The 20744-nt window shown below is 22.7% G+C and overlaps 4 protein-coding genes across 4 annotated transcripts; all 4 read left to right on the top strand. All coding sequences in view use genetic code 6, as the record gives it.

The window, feature by feature from the left end:
* Positions 1 to 413: 413 nt before the first annotated feature.
* On the top strand, positions 414 to 1519 carry TTHERM_00313600 (transmembrane protein, putative; the record flags this gene model as incomplete). The annotated part of the gene is made up of 3 exons (XM_001033541.3): positions 414 to 487; positions 596 to 729; positions 1020 to 1519. 3 exons carry the CDS (start codon positions 414 to 416, stop codon positions 1517 to 1519), a joined length of 708 nt encoding a protein of 235 aa, XP_001033541.1.
* Positions 1520 to 2265: 746 nt separating this feature from the next.
* TTHERM_00313590 (hypothetical protein) lies at positions 2266 to 5772 on the top strand (the record flags this gene model as incomplete). Its single annotated transcript, XM_001033540.3, has 1 exon — positions 2266 to 5772. One exon carries the CDS (start codon positions 2266 to 2268, stop codon positions 5770 to 5772), a length of 3507 nt encoding a protein of 1168 aa, XP_001033540.1.
* A 2859-nt stretch (positions 5773 to 8631) lies between these two features.
* TTHERM_00313580 (cell surface immobilization antigen) lies at positions 8632 to 11883 on the top strand (the record flags this gene model as incomplete). The annotated part of the gene is made up of 1 exon (XM_001033539.1): positions 8632 to 11883. The coding sequence occupies one exon, from the start codon at positions 8632 to 8634 to the stop codon at positions 11881 to 11883; it is 3252 nt and encodes a 1083-aa protein (XP_001033539.1).
* Positions 11884 to 16425: 4542 nt separating this feature from the next.
* On the top strand, positions 16426 to 19674 carry TTHERM_00313570 (cell surface immobilization antigen; the record flags this gene model as incomplete). Its single annotated transcript, XM_001033538.1, has 1 exon — positions 16426 to 19674. One exon carries the CDS (start codon positions 16426 to 16428, stop codon positions 19672 to 19674), a length of 3249 nt encoding a protein of 1082 aa, XP_001033538.1.
* Positions 19675 to 20744: the final 1070 nt, after the last annotated feature.

Here is a 20744-nt window from a genome sequence, read left to right as displayed (position 1 = left end):
CAAGTATTTAAATTAATAATTTTTTAAGGGTATTTTATTTTAGAATACTTAACGATTTAAATAATTTTCTAATAAAATATAATATCTTTTTGTTGATTAATTATTAGTTTATATATTTATTTTATCTTTATTTTAAAAATGAAAAACGTTCTATAACTATCTATTATTTTAACTAACAATCTTAGTCATAAATATATTTTTTGAAAATAGATTTAGTGTTACCTAATAGAATAATTCAATTATCCTAACAAAGACAAAGAAAGTACAATAACTAATTATCTTTTTCTTGCTAATTTTTGAAGAAAAATAACAAATTCAAAAAAACAATAAAAATTTAAAAAAGAAACAAGTATTGAAAATATCATTTACTTAAATACAAAAAATAATTAGTAGAATAGTAAAAATTAGAGTTAATGTCAAGTTATTCTTTAACTTTTAATTTAGAATTAGAGTATGCTCATTCTTCTATGATTGTAGAATTCTTCTGGTAATCAACAGATAAACATTTTAAAGAATCCTCTCTTTTTATCTGAATTAAATTTTATTATTTAAATTCTAAAATAAATGTAGCATGTTTTAAAAATGATATCAATAGGTTCTTTGTTTCAGTACTCGCGTTATCAGTAGCTATAATAAAACTGGTTAAAATAAACACAGTTCATGAAATAGTTGGTTATGAAGAATAACCTAAACCGAAACCACAGTTGCCTGTAAATGATCCTTAGAGAGGTAATTAATTTATTAATTAATTAAAATATTTAAGCTTTCTTGAATTATAACAAACTCTTTCTACCTACAAGAGTATATTTATAAATCCATTTATTATGAGGAAAATATTTTGCTATCCTCATATTAAATATATCAGATAAAATAAAATAATTATTGATTATTTAAAGCTGAATTTGAATTAACTAATTTATATATGAATATTTTTATTCTTAAAAATTAATTTACATTAAGATTGACTTATTTCAAAATTTATAGCTTGAAAATTTTTAAATATTTTAATTATAAAATAGATAATATGAAAGATCCTTAATTAGGAAACGATGTAGATTAAATAAATGTGAATGTAGATATGAATAATAATAATGGTGAAGCTTAATAAGCTCAACCTGCAGGAGCAGATTCTCGCTAGAACCCAGATGCTCCTCATGTTGATCCTGAAAAGCTCTAAGATAAAAACATTTCTACTCTACCATAATAAAATTAAGGATTTTTAGCAACATTCTCAAATATTGTTGATTTGATGGTTGGAAAGCATTTAGTTATTTTTATTATTTTTGTCTATCTAGTCAATCACTTTGGATGCTATATATTCACTGCTTTCTGTGTTTTTATCTGCTGCATTCAACTTTTAGCATTTAACTACTTCAAGATTTTTGAAAGACTCTAAAATCCTGAAGCCTAAAAATACTCAGAACTTTCCTACCACATTTGGATTATTGCATTATTTATAGCTTACTTTGTAAATAGTCAAAAAGCACTTGATGTTTTCAAACCAGTTCCAATCAGTTGAAATACATATTCATCTATTAATGACTTTTATATTGTATAACAGTTAATTAATATTAATTCAATAAACAGTACTAGCTAATTGAATGTGTCTACCTATATACTATTATTGTTAAATTTTTGTATGCATTTTTTTAGATAAAGAATTTCATTTATTCAAATAAAATTTCTTGAAATTAAAACTAAATTTAAAAAAAATAATTTATTTCTTTAAAATGAATTATTTTCCTCATTTAAATATCCATCCATATTTGTATTAAAACTAATTGGGTCATTTATGCATGATAGCAAGTGAAAAAAATATCAAAAGTTTAATATTAATTAAATAATTAATTTTTAAATGGTTTTAGTGTAAACATCTTTTTTAATTTTTACTTAAATCAATGGCTAACTTTCATTTTATACACTTAATTCTTGATAAATTTATATGTTTGTTTTTCTGAGTGTGTATCAAATAAACTAATCTATAAATATTTACCATTCAATGCTAAGTTATTAATTTATTTCAATGCTTTATATGTATTTTTAACATATATTTTATCAATCAAAAATTAGAATTTTATACCAAATCAACATAACCAAATAAATAAATAAATCATCTTTATTAATTTCTAATAAGAAATTTGTTAACTGATTCTTATTCAGATAGATATATTTAATAAAATAGTAATTGTATTTAAGATAATTTTGTTATTAAATCAACTTCAAATCCTATATAAGAGGAGGAGTTTGTAATTAAGTTGGAGTGAAATGAGAGCCATCAGAGTTTTAAAATAGCTGATGCAAAATTTAGAAAATAGTCAGCTACATAGTACTGAAAAAAGAGATTAATTTGCTGATGTTATTAGTTTAAATAATATTCCTCCTACTGATTCTTTAGGTTTAAGTAGTAGAATAATTAATGTTTTAAAGTCTGATTTATTAGTTCTCTGTCGTATTTAAAAGCAGCTAGAGTTAGGTGAAGTTAACCCATTTTAGGTTTAATTAAATGCAAATGATTAAGATAGCTCTAATAATTAAATAGCACCTGTGAGTTAGTAGGATAATGATTTAATCGAAAAAATAAATGAATGGTATAATGAAAATAATAAAATTAAAATTAGTTCAATAATTGAGCTTATCAAAATGTGTGTAAGAAAAGTTGAGAAAGGTGAAGATATTGAAATTCAAAAATTAGTTAATGCTTATGACCCAGAATATGGTTTGCTGTTTTGCCATTTATTTTGTTTAGCAATAGAACAAGTGTTAAATTTTACTAAATTAATCTAGATTGAAGAAATAATAGCTAAATGCTTAAATCGTATGATTGATGGCATTAATTTTTAGAATATGCAATATTTAGAAACAATTATTTCTGATAATTTGAAGAAACTCGAGCAAGTAATGCTAATAACTAATTAATACCTTCCAGAGCAGCATTCGATAGTTGTCATTTTTGAAAAATATAATAATTTGTTGCAGAAGCTATCAGTATAAAACTCTATTTTTTACTCAAACAACTAAGTTATCCCAAATTTCAATGATCTTCAGGGTATAATCATAAAAATATAAGATTATTTATATAACCCTTCACCAATCAAGTCTAATTAGGATTAATAGTTTATTGTTGCTTAAATTCTAGAAGAAACATTAGGAATTTTTAATGGTGCCTTCTAAAGGTTTTAAAACATCTAGCTCGACCATAAATCTAGACATATACTTTATGATAGAATAGAAAAAATCATAGTAACATGCCAAATGTCTCCTTAATACATATAGTACTAATAGCACAAAGATTAAACAAATTCAGTTACTCCCAAGTATTCATTACATTACAATTTAAATGAAAGCAGCTTTTATAGTTAAAATAGTAAAACTATGAGTAGTATGTCTTATTTAAAAAAGAGAACTTCTACTATTTAGCAAGATTACAAAATACTCCTTAACACCCTCAAAAGAATAGGAGAATATTTGATATCTAAAAACGACAATGTTATAGTCCTTAAAGACAACAACAACTAAATTAATTATATCTGCAAACATAATTAAAACGACTTTTCTAATCCCCTAGAGAAGCTAATAAACTCTCAAAATAATTACATCTAAAATAGTGAAACTGAATTAAGCGATTAAAAATAAAATGGTAAAAACTATTCCTAAATATATAAATAAATTGTTTTGAACAGCAAATACTTTAATCATATTATGAAGAATAAACAAATTTACGAGTAATAATTGTAAAATATTATTTATAAACGAAATTAATATGAGAAAGAAGGAGCCTAAATATTGTTGGGGTTGAAAAGTGCTTTAATTATTGAAATAAACGATTAAAATTTAGAGTAAATCTTGCTGGATAACAATTCTTCTTTGGTAATTACAATCACTGACAAGCTTAGTGGAGAATAAATTTGTGAAACATCTCTTAAATCTAATATAAATTCAATTCAACTTGAGTTACCTTTTTCAATACTACCATGCAATCTCTAAATTTTAGAAAAATAGCACAAAAATTCATAAGACTAGAAGAATAATTCTATAGACTCTAATCTGTAAGAAAATACAGAATAATTGATCTAAAATGAAAGTTAATCTTATCTTTTATTTGAAAAAGATATTTGCTTAACTCAATTCATTAATACATATTTAAGACTTAAAAATGAAAGTTATAAAAATTCCACTCAAATTAACTTAAAAGAATTTATTGATTCAAGTCTAGATTTAGATCGGTCCCAATCGCCTTAACTAAGTAGTATTGACATCTCATATAGTCCTGAAATGGAAATAAACTAGGCACCCGTTTTTCCAGTTTTTTAGAATGCCCTTCAATCATATTCGCTATCTCCAAGCAGAAGTAAAAGAGTTTCATAAGATACAATATATAAGGGTAGTCTTAAAAGTATTGAAGAAGAAAACTACTCATCTATTTCTGCTAATAACATAGATATGCTTAAAGATAAAAAAAGACTGAAAGGTGAAAAAAAATAAAGCTAACAAGAGCCGAGTTCTATAAGATATCCATTAAATTAAGATTTTATTAAGGATTCTGAAAAATCAAAGCATCCACCTTAAAATATGTGCAAAAGCAAAGAAGAATAATTTACTAAGTTTAGATTTTTTATAGAAACTAAACAAATATAAGCAAAAGAAAATAATTTTAAAAATAAAAATATTCTTCTCAACAAAGAATTACCTGTTAATCAAAGCCTTGAAATTGACGAAGTTAACTTATTTAAGGATAAAAATATTTAAAATAAAAATATAGAAAAATAATCATAAAGATAAAATAACTAAAAAAAGAAAAATTTTAATCTTCCTGATAGCGATTATCAAGATTTATCGAAGCAAACAAATTTTAATGATAGCTATCTTAATAATTCAATGCAAAAAACAAGATCATAATTTGGATCATAGGATAGTCTGAATGATAGGTAAGAAGAGAAAGCTCAAAAAGATTTAAATCCAAAAACGAAGTAGTTAAAATAAATAAATTTTATAAAACCTTCATAAAATAATGTAAATAACCATGTTATTCCTCAATAAATAAACTAAAAATTGAAAAATAAATAAAATATTGAAAAAAATTAACAAAACAAATTATAAAAAATAAATCAATTATCACCTTTATCTAATACATAAAAGTTAAATTTAACAAATAAAAGCAACTAGTCTTCTATCGATAATAGCATGATTAGTTTCCCGAATTCTAAGAGAAACTCTTAATTATAAAAACATGATTTCTTTTAAAATTCGTCAATAAACACAAGTGTGGTATCGATACAATATAGTCAGAATGACTCTTTATAACCTTATTAATAACATTTACAAATTGGAAAATCTAAAATTTTGGAAAAATAAAGTTCTAATTCAAGAATAAAAAGCAACTATTATTATAGTTTAGAATAATCTAAAGAAAATATCACTATTTTTCAGTAAAAGAATTACAACTTGATTCATAATAATACTAAAATTCATAAAACTTCTGTCTTAAAAAATATCAATTAAAAAGATAATATGTTATAAGTTATATAAAATAAAGATAAAAGATCTAAGTCAGTTTAACCTCATTAAATAAGCAACTTAAATAAATTAGATAATTTAGCAAATAGTGTAAATTAAGTTTCCCAAAATACAAACCAAAATTAGTTTAAAATGAGAAATTAAAAGCTCAAACTAGAAGACGAAAACAATTTAGATTTTGATGTTAATACTTAGATAAAATCATTCTATGGAGTTTTACACGAGTTAAAAACTACAAAAATAAACATAGATATGTGAACAAAAAACAGGTTAACTTTATATCATAAAACGAATGACAATTTTTAAAATTATATTAAAAATACAAAACTATTTATAATATTTATTTTCTTTAATTCATAATTAAACTAAAATTTATTTATAAATTTCATTTAACTTCAAATAATATTTTAAAATGTGAAATTTAAAATAAATAAATACATTATCTATCAATGCTTTTCATAAAATTTAAATATTAAGATAAAAGGTAAATTCTATTGAAAGTGCTGAAATATATATTTTTTTTAAATTATTCTATAGTTATTTATTAATAGATATTTTTACTTTTTAGCAATTATATCTATCTATTATGAACTAATAAATTAAGAAAATTTAATTTAAATTATTATATTTTTTGCTTTGAATTTGTAAATATACAAATTAAAAAAGTTAATTGCCCTCAAAAGCAATAAAGTAAAGCTGCCATTATTAAGAGACAAATATTTATATAAGTATAAAATTTTCAGAAGGATTAAACCAAATATTTTTTTAAGTGTTTTTAACTTATTTTTGGACCATATTTAAGAATTTCCATAAAAATTTTTTTCGCCCCTAATATATGAGGATTTAGAGTTTGTTAAATTTTTGAAAAAGTAGTTACTAAAGTAAATATAAGAATTTTCTATATTTACTACATAAGGTATTTGTTTATTAAATTATCTGTTTGATTTATTCAAATTAAGTTAATCTTATTCATGAGAATTACTATTTTAATAAAAAATAATATATAATAATTTAGACATTTTGTTATTGAAAAAAACTAACTCTTTTAATAAAATGAATATTAATAATGTAATTTTTGTATTTATTATAGAATTTAATTTTTATTATTAAGGAATATATATATTTATTCATTAAAAAATTTAATAAATGCATAATCTATAGAAAAAAAATTAAAATAAAGAAAATTCTGTTTTATAATAAAAATATTATTCGCCATCATAATTGAATTTTGAAAATAAACTATTTGCTCTTAATCTAAAAAATAAAAAAAAATAAAAATAAATTATTCAAAAGAATTTTTTTTTCTCACTAAATATTTACTTTTCTACTTTTTTCATAACAATAGTTCTGTGTTTTTTAAGTCAAGTACACTTTATTTATTATTACTATTATTGTTTTCATCATAAGATTACATGATAAATATTCTATTATTTGATCAAAATGGGAATCTTTTGAAAAGTAATCATGTTTATTTAGTTTTATTGTAAAAAAATAAAAATCAAATAAATAATGCTTTTTTTTAATTTTTAATAAATTGCATAAATTTAATATTAATTTACTAATTTAAATGTTTTACAACACTTTTCATGATGTCAAAATTTTTTACATAATATATATTGATTTATTTGCTCATAATGATTTAGTATCTTTTAAAACAAAAGCTACATTTTTTAAAATTTTAGCAGTAAAAAACCATTTGATTAGTAATAATGAAACAAACATGTAAATCAATTTTCAATTTAGTGATTTGAATGCTTATCTATATCTTATTAATATAGCACATTAATCGAGACATTAAATTATAAAATATGTAAATAATGATCTAATATTCTTCATATAATAAATCTCATTTTTAAATTTATAATAGATGCAAAATATAAACCCCACCAATATAATTTATAGACCTTAAATTAAATAGTATTTAATTACTCCTTTTAATTTATTCAAAATATCTCACTGCCTACTTTTTATAACAGCATATAGAAGAAAAATATTTATTTGGAGTATTCTTAACTTTTGAGGGTAGTTAAACAATATTCTTTTTAAATATATGATACAAATAACACTCTTAATTATTTATTTTATTCATATTTTTATTAAATTTTTGAATTAAAACCCTCTTAGAAGTTTATTTTTAACATCTTTTAGAATTGAATTTTTAGTTATCATAACTTTTATTTGTTTAAAATGTTTACTTAAAGATTTTAAAAGTAAACACATTTTTGAATATTATTGTTTGTCCTTCTTCAAATTACTCTATACTATTTTAGAAATTTATTTAAGAAAATTGTAGATAATTACAATTTAAGCCAGACTTCTGATTATAAAAGAATATAAAAATTATTTGAGATGATCAAATCTTTTATCTCTAATTACAATTTTAATTTCAAATCTAAAATATAATTTTAATTTGGGTTTAAGATTATTAAGAATATACTTTTTAATATCTATGAGATATTTAAATCTAATGAAAGTTAATGCTTATTAGAAATAAACTTAGAAAAGCAATAACATTTTTCTATATTTATTGATTTTTGTTATATTATTTAAAATAATATTTTCTGAGGAATGAAAAAGCTATTGATTTAAAATATTTAATAGAATAATTAACCTAAAATAATTGTTAAATACAAATTTACGTTTGTGTGTATATAATTTGGCTTATTTGATAAATTTACTTAACATTTTATTTTTACATATTCAAAAATAATTATTTTTTTCTTATAAGTTGTTTTTATTTTCAGTGTTTTCTAGTTTCAATTTGGCAAGTATATTAATCTATTTTTAAAATTTGGGAAGATGACTAAAAACTTTAATAATTAGAATTTCATCAAAATGGAATGTAACTTTATAATATTAAAGGAATATAATCATATATTTAAATAAAGCAACAAGTATATAAGGTTGATTGAAATTAAATAAATTTAATGAGAAAAATTTTTTTTTCTTGGTGACACTTTTTATTAATGAACTTTAATTTTTAAATAATTTCTGTTGATTATCTTCAATATTTAGAGACAAAATTTAAAAGGAAGCTGATGTATTTAAATATTTATCATAAAAACAGTTTATTATATAATATTTATAATTATAATTAAATTAAATAAATATTAAAAAATGAAAATTGAAATACTCCTAATTTCTTTACTTCTAGCCTAGAATGTAATTGCTGATCCTAAGCCTGGAAAACCAGTAACTTGTGATAAAAGCTAAACAGATTGTAGTAAATGTCCTGTAATGTATCAATTTAATTGGATATATGACTAGACAACTTAGAAGTGCCATATTGAAGATTGTAATGCTTCAACTATTATCAATTTCAGTGATTAATATTGCCTTAGCTGTTAATCAGATTATTCTAATACCTATTTTAATGGGTCAGCTTGTGTGAAAAGTTCTGATTCCTGCTTTTCAAGATCATTACCTTGGACAGACTCAGATTGCTAAGCATGTAAGTAAGGAAAATATGCTATTTTTAATGGGTAAGTGTGTTCTTAGTATTAATGCAATTAAAAGACTTGGACAGATTAAGACTGTTAAAAGTGTAACCCTTCCTACGTTGCTTCACCTGATTAAACTAAATGTGTTAACACTAATGGAGTATCATGCACATAAATAAAGCAAGGATAAATTATTTCTGATTAATTTTGCTAAGCTTGCTATTAACAAAACTATTACGCAGATGTTAATTTAGAAAAATGTGTATAATCATCAGATACTTGCGGATTATATCAGAATCCTAATGGAAACTAATATTATATAAATAAATATAATAACAGTTACTAAAGAAAAACTCCATATACAGATGATGACTGCAAAATATGTAATTCATAATATGCTCTTCCTGATCAATCTGGATGCTTTTCTTGTAAGCTTGTAGAATAATATAGCTTATACTCAGATTAACTATGCTAAAAATGTTTTGGTACTAGCTACTTTGCAATTATCGATGGCTCATCCTGTGTTTAATCTTCTGATACTTGTGGTAAAAATTATCCATATTATGGTACAAAAAATTACTATAGAACATTATCTTGGACAGATAATGATTGTGTGCTATGCAAATAAGGATAATATGCCTATTAACATTAAAATGGATGCTTTACTTGCCCTAGTTCGAATTCAACAAGTGTAATAATATAATTTAACGATGAAATTTGCTAAAAGTGTTTTGGAAAATAATATTTTGCAGCATTAGATGGGTATTCTTGTGTTTAGTCAAGTGACAGTTGTAATAGAGGTCCATTAAAAAGATTTAAACCTTGGACAGACAATGATTGCTAATTATGTAAAGCTGGATAATATGCATCTTTCTAACAAAATTAATGCTTCACTTGTTAATCAAGCAATTTAACTTACAATTAGTAGTAAAACTATAATGATGAAATCTGTTAAAAATGCTATGGATAAGGTTATTTTGCAACAATAGATGGATAAAATTGTGTTCAATCATAATTTACCTGTGGTAAAAATAGTCCAAGATTTACTGATTGGACAGATAGCGACTGTTAATTGTGTAAAGCAGGTTAATATGCTTATAAACACCAAAGTGGGTGTTTTTTTTGTACATAATACTCCTAAAATGATGAAGTTTGCTAAAAATGTGTAGGATAAGAATATTTTGCAGCTAATGATGGATAATGCGTTTAATCTTAAGATACTTGCGGAAATAATTTTTAAAATTAAAGATTAACCCCATGGACAGATAAAGATTGTTAATTATGCAAAAATGGTTAATATGCTTATGCTAAATAGTATGGTTGCTTTAATTGCCAACCATACAATATATACAATAAGCTTTTTAATGGCTTTAATGATGAAATTTGTATTAAGTGCTTTGGATAAGGCCACTTTGCCGCTTTTGATAAATAATCTTGTGTTTAATCATCTGATTCTTGTGAGGCTGTTATGCCTAACTTAGGTTCAATTTCTTATCAAAATGTAAGATTGAGTCCTTGGTCTGATTAAGATTGCCAATTGTGTAAAGCAGGCTAATTAGCTCTTCCTGACAAATTAGGATGTTATTCATGTCCTAGCTCATATTAAGGTTAATATTTAAATGATCTCATATGCTAGCTTTGTTTTGGATCAGGTTATTATGCAACTTTAAATGGATCATAATGTGTTTAATCTTCTGATACTTGTGGAAGAAATTTATTTTAAGGTAATCAAAATTAATTTCCTAGTATTCCTAATAGATAAAGTCCATGGACAGATTAAGATTGCCAGCTATGCCAAGTTGGTCAATATGCTACTCTTGATAAAACTTCTTGTTTTACTTGCAATTATCAAACTAGTACTTCCGTTTATCCAGTTTATCCAAAGCAATATTAACTATCAGATTATATATGCTAAATTTGTGTAGGTTAAGGTTATTTTTTATCTGCTACAGGAATTTGCGTTCATTCCTCAGATACTTGCGGAGTATATTTAACAGCTAATAATGTGGATATTAAAAATGTTAATTTTAATTTCTAAAAACAAAAATTTATTTACCCTTTAGCATAAAGAAATACTGCTTGGACTGACTAAGATTGCTTTTTATGCTAAACTGGTTATTATGCAAACTATGACAAATCGTTTTGTTCACCAATATAATGCAACAATTAAAAAAATTGGACAGATAGTTTGTGTTAATAATGTGGTATTAGTTATTCAAAAAATAATAGTACTCTAGTTATTAGTTATTATGCTTCGATAGACAAAACCCAGTGTGTTTAAACTCATCAATCTTGCAGCAATTCTACAAATGTTGATGATTTGTTTTGCTAAACTTGCTATAAAAATCCCAAAATGTTTGCATCTTTAGATGGACAAGAATGCCTTTAGTTGTAAGACTCTTGTGATTCTAAAATTAGAAAAGCTTTGTGGACAGATAGTGATTGCCAAAAATGTAAGAAAGGAAAATATGCTACTTTTGATAAAAAAAGCTGTGCAAAAACAGCCAACTGCTCATCTTAAAAATCTCCATTTTCTGATGATTTTTGTTAGCAATGCAGTGAGGGAGAATAATATGCTTCTAAAGATGGGTTACACTGTCTGAGCATTAACCATTCATGTACTTACACAGGTAGTTGGAGTGAGAAAGATTGCCTGTAGTGTTTCAATAACAAAAAGCATGTTAATATTGAAGGTACAGCTTGTGTACAGAGTCAAGATAGCTGCGTTAATAGAAACAGTGCATGGACAAATCAAGATTGTAAGCTTTGTTACCCCTAGAAGAATATATAAACTAATTTATTTGGAACTGAGTGTATTGATATTGACTGTAAAAAAACTTCTGGATGGACTGATTATGATTGTTATAAGTGTGACCCTTTAAAACCATTTGCTTCAAGTAACTAAAATTCTTGCTCATAGCAAAAATGAGATAGATAGATATATATATTTTATTAGCTATCAATAATTTGAAATAATTTTATTAATTAATTAAATTTAATTTTTTATGAAATCTATGTAGTAAAACATTTAATGATTTTTAAAAATTGATTTACCAAAATATTTATATTACCTACTTATATTCTAAATGAAATTTGATTAAATAAAATTATTATTTGTGGTATATAATTAAGCTTTTAAAAATATTTTTTAACAAAGTATATTGAAAAACAAATAAAAATGAATAAAAGTAAGGTGATAATTTTAAAAGTAATTATTTTTATTCGCATGCTAAATTAAAAATACCATTAACTTAAAATACTGACCTTAAACTGTAATTAAAAAAAATAATTTTACTCTTAATAAAAAAAATGAATGTTTATTTTTATTAAAAATTTATAAAGTTAATAAGCTTTTATTTTTTCTTATTTTTTAGTAGAATATAATAGTTGAAAAAATATGAAATAAAATACCTTTATATTCATTCTATAACTTATAAAAAATATAAAATAAAAAAAGTACATTTATTTTTTAAATACATTTAAGATTTTATAAATTAATTTTAATTAATAATCTAATTTTATATTCATAATTTTTTTAGACTAAACTTTTTAATTTCTCATTTGAAAATCTTCATTCATTTTTTATTTTTATAATTTTATACTTTTCTATAAGCTGTATAAACAGCAATAATTGTTAGTATATTGAAGGTCGTAATTATAAAAGCTTAATCTAATTGACTTAATTACCGAGAGTTTGAAATATGTGAGTTTGAGAGTCAAATACAATAAACTAATGCTGAATAAATAGCGAAACAGTTAAATAAATTAAAGATTTCTTTATCTATTGGAGATGCTTAGTAAATGATGTAAGTTATAAATGACAATAATATATTAGAGAAAAGATAAGACTATTTGAAGCAGAACTAGACCAGCTAATAAAGTTTTCATAACTTCTTAGATTTCTATTGATTATTAAATATAACAATATTTTAAATTAATAATTGTTTATGAAATTAAAAATAATTATTGATTTATAATTTTTATTTTAATATCTAGTTTTATTAGAGAAGAACATAAATCTATTTTATTGGTAATATTTAACAATTCCCATGCCTATTATAAATATATGTATATATTTTTTTAATATTTATATGGTATAATTTGATTTATGTTTCAACATATTTTTTAAATTGTTAAAATTTTATATAACACTCAAATTTTATAGATTAATTTTTGCACAGTTACGCTATTACTCTATACAATTTTAATTTAAATTGCAAACACGTTCTATAAATATTTTAGATTTCTATATAATTATGAATAATTTTATTTTAAATTTATATAAAAAAAATAAATATTTAGATAAATTAGGTTTTTTTTCAAATTTAAAGAAAATATCTAATTAAAAAATGAATTTCCTCCATAAATTATTTTTAATTTTAAAAGAAATATTAATTTGATAAGTTAGAATAGGTTTTTGTTTAAATACTATTTCTTTTTTCAGCATATATAAAATATATAATTTTAAGATATACTTTAAATTCTATTTTATTAGATATATTATCAATTTCAATAAAATTAGGATATTGGTAAATTTTTAAATTCTTGAAAAATTTTTTGTAAAGCAAATATATTATTTTTAAATATTTATTAAATATCGTATATTTTTATTATATTATCTATTTGATTTATTCAAAATAGAATTAATCTTTATATTTATGAGAATTTATATTTTAATAAAAAAAATAATAATACAATAATTTATCCATTTTATCATTCAAAAAACTCACTCTTTAAATTATAAGAATATCAATAATTTTATAAGAGAAGTTTAATTTTTATTAGTAAGATACATATACATATATATTCATTTAAAAATTTAATAAATACACAATATATAGAAAAAAATTTAGATAAGAAATTCTATTTTATAGTAAAAATTCTTTCAATTTCAAAATTGAACTTTGAAATTAAACTATTTGTTATAATCTAAAAAATAAAAATATTTTTTTTATTTTAAAATTTATTCTAAAATAAAATACTTTTAAAATGAATGCAAATAAAAATGATGTTTCCAAAAAATGAGTTTTTTTATTACAAGTTATTTATTTATCTGCTTTATTCATAATAATACTTCTGTTTTTTTAACAAATGATTTACTTAAGTTAAGGACACTATATTTTTAATTATTATTATTATTATTATTATTATTATTTTCATCATAAGATAACGTAATAGGTATTGAATTATTTGCTCAAAATGATATAGCCTCTTTTTGCAAAATAATTATGTTTATTGATCTTTATAGCTATTGTAATAAACATTAAATTTCTAATGCTTTTTTAAATTTTATTAAAATAAATCATATAAATTGAATATTGAATTTTCTAATTTAAAATTTGATCAACATTTTTCAAAATTTATTACATAAAATATATTAACTTATTTACTCATAGTGATGTAGTCCCTATTAAAACACAAGTTATGTTTTATTAAGTTTTGGCAGTAAAAAAATTATTCGAATAGTAATAATGAATCAATTTTTAATTTTTTGATTAGAATTCTTATCTGTATCTTACTAATAACATATTATTTGACACTAAATTATAAATTATTAGTGAATAATGATTTAATATCCTTCAATTAATAAGTCTCTTTTTTGATTTTTTAAAGTAGACACATAAAATAAATTCCACCAAGAAATATATAATATTGATATTTAAATATTCCTTGATTGCTAACTACTAATATGTTCAAAATGTTTGTCTACTTACTTTTTATGTTAACAAATATAAGAAAATATTTTATTTGTAGTATTCTTAACTTTAGAGGGTATTTAAGGAATTATTTTTAAGAATTTAATACTAAAAACACTTATTAATAATTCATTTTATTCATATTTGCATTAAAAATTTAAAAATAATACTCTCTTAGATATAATAATCTTATTTTAACATCATTTTAGAATTAATATTTAGTTATCATAACTTCTATTTGTTTAAACATAAAATTCAAACTTTAGAATTTGAATGATATTCACATTTTTTAAAATTATTGTTTGTCCTTCTTCAAATTTTACCATCCTCTTTTAGAAATCTATTTAAAAATTTTGTAGACTTTCTGATTGTTAAGCCAGACTTCTGATTATAAAAATAATACTAAATTTAATTATTTGCAGAGATCTAATCTGATATTTCTTGAAACTAAGATAAACAATTTTTTGAATTACAGCATTAATTTTCAATTAAAAACAATATCTTAATGAATATATGACTTGAATTTTATTAATATTTAATATGTCTTTATTTAAAAATGTACCTTTTAATATCTTTGATATGTCTAAATCTAACATTTATTAGAAATATAACTAAGAAAAATGATAATGTTTAAGATTATCTGAGTAATTAAAAATCTATTGATTTAACATATTTAATAGAATAATTTACCTAATATAATTTTCAAATACAAATTTACATTTGAATATATACAATTTGGCTTGTTTGATGAAATAACTTAACGTTTTTTTTAAATATTCAAAAATAATTATTTATTTCTAATAATTTAATATTTCTATGAGTTTTCTAGTTTTAACTTGAAAAATATATTAATTACTATTATTTAAAGTTGGGGATTATGCCTGTAAATAAAAATTTTAATATTAAGGATTTCATCAAAATGAGATATAACTTAATATTATTCAAATGGAACCTAATTATATATTGAAATAAAGCAGAAGAATAAGATTGGTTTAAACTAACTACAATAAAGATAAAAATTTTTTGTTCGATAATATAATTCTTTATATGGTATAATTTTACTATTAATTGAAGAATTTTTGATCTGGTGTTTTATTATATTAATATTTTATGCTTATATTAAACACAGCTTGTAAATAAATACTTTTCCTATTACTTACTTATAATCGAATACTGATGTTTTATATAGTTGAAAATAAATTAAATAGTTTGTTATGGGAATATAAAAATTTTTTCAAAGTTTCTTTAAAATTTTTTTATGAAAAATGTAAATCTATTTTCTTATCTAAAAGCAATACATATATCAAGTAAAATTATTTTAAAGCATGTTTTAACTTAATTATTTAAATTAAACTTTATTTTGAAGCTTTAAAAAATAAATGGCTTGCTCATTCAATAATAATTTTCAAAAAATTCAATCCCTTTTTAAGAAAATAATAATCTATTTTTATTTATAAATTTACTAAAAATTTATCAGATAATTAACTGAACAAACGAATAAATGTAATTGTAATTAATATATCAAGGAATATTAAAATGAGTAAATCAATAGAATCTATAAGTAGCGTTATTTATTAATTAAGTATTATTCTTTCCTTTTTTCTTTTTCTTAGTGATACATTTTATTAATAAACCTGAATTTTTAAATAATTTCTGTTGATTGACTTCTAATATTTACAGATAAAATTTAAAAAGAAGTTGATATATTTAAATAGCTAGTATAGATATTCTTTATTATATAATTTAATATGATTAAATTAAATAAATATAAAAAAATGAAAATTGAAATACTCCTTATTACTTTACTTCTAGCATAGAATGTAATTGCTGATCCTAAGCCTGGAAAACCAGTAACTTGTGGTCAAAACTCAAAAGATTGTACTAATTGTCCTGTGGTATATTACTCTAGTTGGGTATATGACTAAACAACTTAGTAGTGTCATATTGATGATTGTAATGCTTCAACTATTATCTATTTCAGTGATTAATATTGTCTTAGCTGTTAATCAGATGATTCTAATACCTATTCTAATGGGTCGGCCTGTGTGAAAAGTTCTGATTCCTGTTATTCAAGATAATCACCTTGGACAGATTCAGATTGCTAAGTATGTGGTTAAGGATAATATGCAATTTTTAATGGGTAACTGTGTTCTTAGAACTAATGTAATTAATAGACTTGGACAGATTAAGACTGTTAAAATTGTAACTGGTCATACGTTGCTTCTCCTGATTAAACTAAATGTGTTAACACTAATGGAATATCATGCACATAAATAAAGCAAGGATAAATGATTTCCGATTAATTTTGCTAAGCTTGCTATTCCCAAAATTATTACGCTGATATTTATTTAGAAAAATGTGTTTAATCATCAGATAATTGCGGATAATACCAGAATCCTAATGGAAACTACTATTATTATAATTTAAAATATAATAACTATGAATAAAGAAAAACTCCATGGACTGATGATGACTGTAAAATATGTGGTTCATAATATGCTCTTCCTGATCAATCTGAATGCTTTTCTTGTTAGATAATACAATAACTAAATGAATACTCAGATTATATATGCTAAAAATGCTTTGGTGCTGGCTATTTTGCAACTTTTGATGGCTCATCCTGTGTTTAATCTTCAGATACTTGCGGAAATAACTAATATTATAGTGGTGCAATTAAATAATAAAGATCATTACCTTGGACAGATAATGATTGTGTTTTATGTAAAGAAGGGTAATATGCATATTAACGTTAATATGGATGCTTCACTTGCCCTAGTTCTTCAACAAGTGGATCTAACTACAATGATGAAATTTGCTAAAAGTGTTTTGGAAAATAATATTTTGCAGCAGTAGATGGGAATTCTTGTGTTTAATCAAGTGACAGTTGTAATAGAGGTCCATTACAAAGATTTAAACCTTGGACAGACAATGATTGCTAATTATGTAAAGCTGGATAATATGCATCTATCTAGCAAAATCAGTGTTATAGTTGTTAATCAAACAATTTACCTTACAGTTATTGGTATAACTATAATGATGAAATGTGCTAAAAATGCTTTGGATAAGGTTATTTTGCAACAGTAGATGGATAAAATTGTGTTCAATCATAATTTACATGTGGCAGATATTATCCAAGATTAACTTAATGGACAGATAGCGATTGTTAATTGTGCAAAGCAGGTTAATATGCTTATTAACACCAAGGTGGGTGTTTTTATTGTGCATAAGGCTCCTAAAATGATGAAGTTTGCTAAAAATGTGTAGGAAAAGGTTATTTTGCATCTAGTGATGGATCATGTGTTTAATCTTCAGATACTTGCGGAAATAATTACTAAAATTAAAGATTAACCCCATGGACGGATTAAGATTGTTAATTGTGCAAACATGGTTAGTATGCTTATGCTAAATAGTAAGGTTGCTTTTATTGCCAACCAAATAACTGGAATTTTTATGGCTTTAACGATGAAATTTGTAGTAAGTGCTTTGGATAAGGCTACTTTGCTACTTTTGATAAATAAACTTGCGTTTAATCATCAGATTCTTGTGAAGCTGTTATGAATAACTACGGTTTTATTTCTTATCAAAATTTAAGATTGAGTCCTTGGACTGATTCAGATTGCTAATTGTGTAAAGCAGGCGAATTTGCTCTTCCTGACAAATTAGGATGCTATTCTTGTCCAAATTCAAATCCGTATTCGTATCAAAACTATTAACTGAATGATCTCATATGCTAGCTTTGTTTTGGCTCAGGTTATTTTGCAGCTTTAAATGGGTAATAATGTGTTTAATCTTCTGATACTTGTGGAAGAAATTTAGTTTAAAGTAATCAAAATTATTATACTAGTTTTCCTAACAGATCAAGTCCTTGGACCGATTAAGATTGCCAGCTATGCCAAGTTGGTCAATATGCTACTCTTGATAAAAATTCTTGTTTTACTTGCAATTATCAAACTTATTTCCCCTATTATCCAACTGTACCTTATTATTAACCATCAGATCATATATGCTAAATTTGTGTAGGTTAAGGTTATTTTTTATCTGCAACAGGAATTTGTGTTCAATCTTCAGATACTTGCGGAGTATATTTAACAGCTAATAATGTGGATATTAAAAATGTTAATTTTAATTTCTAAAAACAACAATTTATTTATCCTTTAGCATAAAGAAAAACTGCTTGGACTGACTAAGATTGCTTTTTATGCTAAACTGGTTATTATGCCAATTATGACAAATCGTTTTGTTCACCAATATAATGCAACAATTAAAAAAATTGGACAGATAGTTTGTGTTAATAATGTGGTATTAGTTATTCAACAAATAATAGTACTCAAATTATTGGTTATTATGCTTCGATAGACAAAACTCAGTGTGTTTAAACTCATCAATCTTGCAGCAATTCTACAAATGTTGATGATTTGTTTTGCTAAACTTGCTATAAAAATCCCAAAATGTTTGCTTCTTTAGATGGACAAGAATGCCTTTAGTTGTAAGACTCTTGTGATTCTAAAATTAGAAAAGCTTTGTGGACAGATAGTGATTGCCAAAAATGTAAGAAAGGAAAACATGCTACTTTTGATAAAAAAAGTTGTGCAAAAACAGCCAATTGCTCATCTTAAAAATCTCCATTTTCTGATGATTTTTGTTAGCAATGCAGTGAGGGCAAATAATATGCTTCTAAAGATGGGTTACACTGTTTGACCATTAAGCATTCCTGTAATCATACAGGTAGTTGGAGTGAGAAAGACTGCTAATAGTGTTTCAATAACAAAAAGCATGTTAATATTGAAGGTACAGATTGTGTACAGAGCCAAGATAGCTGTGTTAATAGAAACAGTGCATGGACAGATCAAGATTGTAAACTTTGTTATCCCTAGAAGAATATATCAATTAATTTATTTGGAACTGAATGTGTTGATATTGACTGTAAAAAAACTTCTGGATGGACTGATTATGATTGCTATAAGTGTAATCCTTTAAAGCCATTTGCTTCAAGTAACAAAAGTACTTGCTAATAGCAAAAATGAGAAAGAGAGATAGATATATTTCATTTTCTATCAATAAATTTAAATAATTTTATTAATTAATTAAATTTAATCTTTTTATGAAATCTGTGTAGTAAACGTTTAATGATTTTTTTAAAATTGATTACACAAAAATATTTATATGACCTACCTACCTATATTCTAAATGAAATTTAAATAAATTTAAACATTATTCTAGAATATGATTTAATTTTTAAAAAATTTTATTGAAAAAAAAATGAAAATGAGTAAAATAAAGGTGATAATTTTAAAAATAATTATTTTTTTTTTTCATACACTAAAATTAAATTTAGAATTAACCTAAAAAACTGACCTAAATTGAAAATTAAAAAAATATTTTTACTCTTCATAAAAAAAATATAAGAACATAATATTTTAAAAATTTATTAAGTTAATTAGCTTTCATTTTTCCATTTTTGTTTGTAAAATAGTTGAAAAAGTTGCGAAATAAAATACATTTATATTTGCTATATAACTTATAAAAAAATAAGATAAATAAAGCACATTTATTTTTTAAATACATTTAGGATTTTATAAACTAATTTTAATTTCTACTCCAATTTTATATTAATAACCTTTTTTAACTCAACTATTTAATTTCTTATTTGAAAATCTACATTCATTTTTTATTTTTATAATTTTATACTATTCTATAAGCTGTATAAACAACAATAGTTGCCAGTATAATGAAAGTCATAATTATAAATGCTAAAGCTAATTGACTTAATTATCCACAGTTTGAGACATGCGAGCTGGAGAGTCCAATACAACAAACTAATGCTAAATAAAAAGCGAAACAATTAAATACATTAAAAGTTTCTTTATCTATTGGAGATGCTTAATAAATGATATAAGTTATAAATTATAATAATATAATAGAGAAAAGACTATTTGAAGCAGAACTAGACCAGCTTATAAAGTTTTCAAAATCACAATTATTATAGTAACTGCTATCTGATGACATAACTCTAAATAATATTCCAAATATCAACGTGTAAATCGTTATACTTAGGATAGTATAATGTATAGCATTTTTCTTGATAAATGGTAAT

The sequence above is a fragment of the Tetrahymena thermophila genome, assembly GCF_000189635.1.
Source record: "Tetrahymena thermophila SB210 genomic scaffold scf_8254431, whole genome shotgun sequence".
Taxonomy (NCBI): domain Eukaryota; phylum Ciliophora; class Oligohymenophorea; order Hymenostomatida; family Tetrahymenidae; genus Tetrahymena; species Tetrahymena thermophila.
Note: the sequence above shows the minus strand (reverse complement) of the source record. Positions and strands in the feature narration are given on the sequence as shown.